This window comes from Spinacia oleracea, chromosome 4 (assembly GCF_020520425.1).
Source record: "Spinacia oleracea cultivar Varoflay chromosome 4, BTI_SOV_V1, whole genome shotgun sequence".
NCBI lineage: Eukaryota > Viridiplantae > Streptophyta > Magnoliopsida > Caryophyllales > Amaranthaceae > Spinacia > Spinacia oleracea.
In genome coordinates this window covers 25,393,805-25,396,253 of record NC_079490.1, presented here as the reverse complement: position 1 = coordinate 25,396,253, position 2,449 = coordinate 25,393,805, and the positions used below count along the sequence as shown (strand labels likewise).

Genomic DNA, 2,449 nt, shown 5'->3' with positions numbered 1-2,449 from the left:
ACATGTGCCTTTATCAGAAACAATCTAGATTCCAGAAACTTAGTTCATACTACCTAGTTTTACAGACATGTCATTTCGTCGGTTTCTTTTCTTAACTCCATTGCATTCCTCAATCATAATTCTTTTCGAACTTCATAACATTCATTGATATTATCAACTTCATAGACAGACTAATTCTCGATAACTTATTTTGGTAAGATCCTTGAAACTTATATGCAAAACTCAATCTTATGCTTTCACCATAAATCATATTTTTCCACATAACATTTTTGCAAACCTTACATTTCCTCGCTTAGCTTTCTTTATGGAGATTATCAAGCATTCTTTCAAAAACAATCCTATAAATGATGCGGAAAGGTAGACTAAAAACACCATCAACCTTACTGACAGACTAATTCCTGATAACTTCCTTTGGTATAATCCTCATAACTCTATGTGTGACCTCAATTTCATATTCTCACCATAAATCATGTTTGGTCTCGATCACATAATATTTTTGCATACTTTTTAAGATTCTAGCCTAGCTTCCTTAACATATCTGAAAATACACTTAGGTGCTTATAACCACAAAACAATCATTATGAAGGGTGCGGGAAAATAACCCATAAAATCAACCTTAACCATAACTTAAACGCTTTGAACCCTGAATAACCTTGATTTAAGTGATGATTCACCTTTTATGAAATACAAACTCACATTCTTCTTGTACTCTATCATTCATCCTTAAATACAAACTCATGATCTTTCGGTACTCTAAAAATCGACCTTAAATAATTCATAAACATAAAAGTTCCTTAAAATAATTCATATCCACAAAATCATGCTTTTATTAATTCTTTCATAAACTTCCTTGAGGACATTAATGATCCTTAAACATTTCATAACATGTCCTTGACAAAATATCTATGACATGATTCAAATCTAAAACAGGAAACTTAGGTTCAAACGTACATAAGAACTAAATTGAAATGGTATCAGCGTTGGTGTCATCTTCTTCTTCTTCCTTGTCAGCTCTCATCATGTAAGCTTTTCCAGATATTGGTGGTCGTGGTGGATCATGATTAACCCTAGCATTGTTGTTGTTTCATTCATGATTGGTCGAGGTTGCTCTTCCAGTATCTGTGGGAGGTGGTTTAGGGCAGTCTCTGACAAAATGATCTTTTCCTCCACATCGATAACATGTCTTTGTTCCTGCACGACATTCACTTTCGGTATGGTTTCTCTTTCCACACTTAGCACACCATACCTTACGAGATGCTCTATCATTGTAACCTTGGTCTCTACTATCATTCCTTCTATGATTATGGTTTCCTTGGTTTGGCCTTTTAGCTCCTCCATGGTTTTGATTATCATTCTTCCTTTTATCACCAACATTTTGCGCTTCTCGAAGTAATACAACTCGTTCAACATTAACTGCAATATCAACCATATCTTGATAGGAAGTAAACCTTTGAGTTGCCAACCTGTCTTGGTATTTCAAATGAAGACCTCGCTCAAAACGGTTCATCCTAGATTGTTCTGTAGATACCAGCTCCGGTGCAAATCTTGATAATTCCATGAACTTGTTTTCATATTCCATAACACTCATTGTTCCTTGCTGCAAGTGAAAAAACTCGTCTTCCTTTTGTTTCCTCAGGGATGGTGGATAAAACTTATCTCTTAGTAACTTTTGCAGTTCGGTCCAACCAAATCTAGGCTCATTCTTCCTTTCCTTATTAACTTTCCACCATAAACTTGCTTGGCCCGTTAAGTGAAACACGTCGAAATCGACTCTCCATTCCTTAGGACATTGCAAGGTTTCAAACAACTGATCTATGCGATTAATCCAATCCTCGAATTCTACAGGGTTGGGCTTGCCATCGTAAGATGGTGGGTTCAGGGATGAAAACTTCTTGAACATTGACGCATTTTCGTTCGCATTCGTCGATTTCTGTTTCTGAGAATCTTTGATTAATTCTATTAACATCGTGCTAACGGTTTCTAATCGTTCCATCCTTTCTTTGTGATCTTCGATAGGTTGATCGTCATAGGGATCATCGTGGGCAACATCCTCGTAGATAGTGTCATCGTTGACATGGACGTTGTGCTCGTTGTGAGATCCATCGTTAATATCGTTAGCAGCCTCGATAGTCGACATTCTGCGTAATATACTCGATTAAGAAACATAAACAACAGGAAAATAATCCCTTTTTAGCCCGTTCCTACACTCACACTCATTTCATTTTAACTTAACATGATTTTAACATATTCTTTTTAACTTATTCCTTAAAAATTCTTTGCTTAAAGCTTATTGAATTCTACTACCGCAAAACCCGTAAGGTTTAGCACTTATGGTCCAGAACCTTGGCCCTGATACCAAACTGTAACACCCCGACCTCTAATTCAATTATTTAATCATAATTAGCAGCGGAATTAACCTAATTCGGTCGGGACATTACCTGCCGTAACT

At 36.3% G+C, this 2,449-nt stretch overlaps 1 protein-coding gene across 1 annotated transcript; it reads right to left on the bottom strand.

Annotated features, from left to right (window-relative positions):
* Nucleotides 1–1,084: 1,084 nt before the first annotated feature.
* LOC110780576 (uncharacterized) lies at nucleotides 1,085–2,137 on the bottom strand. Its single transcript, XM_056841489.1, has 2 exons — nucleotides 1,721–2,137; nucleotides 1,085–1,621 (listed from the first exon to the last, which is right to left on the bottom strand). Exons 1-2 carry the CDS (start codon nucleotides 2,135–2,137, stop codon nucleotides 1,085–1,087), a joined length of 954 nt encoding a protein of 317 aa, XP_056697467.1.
* Between the last annotated feature and the right edge of the window lie 312 nt (nucleotides 2,138–2,449).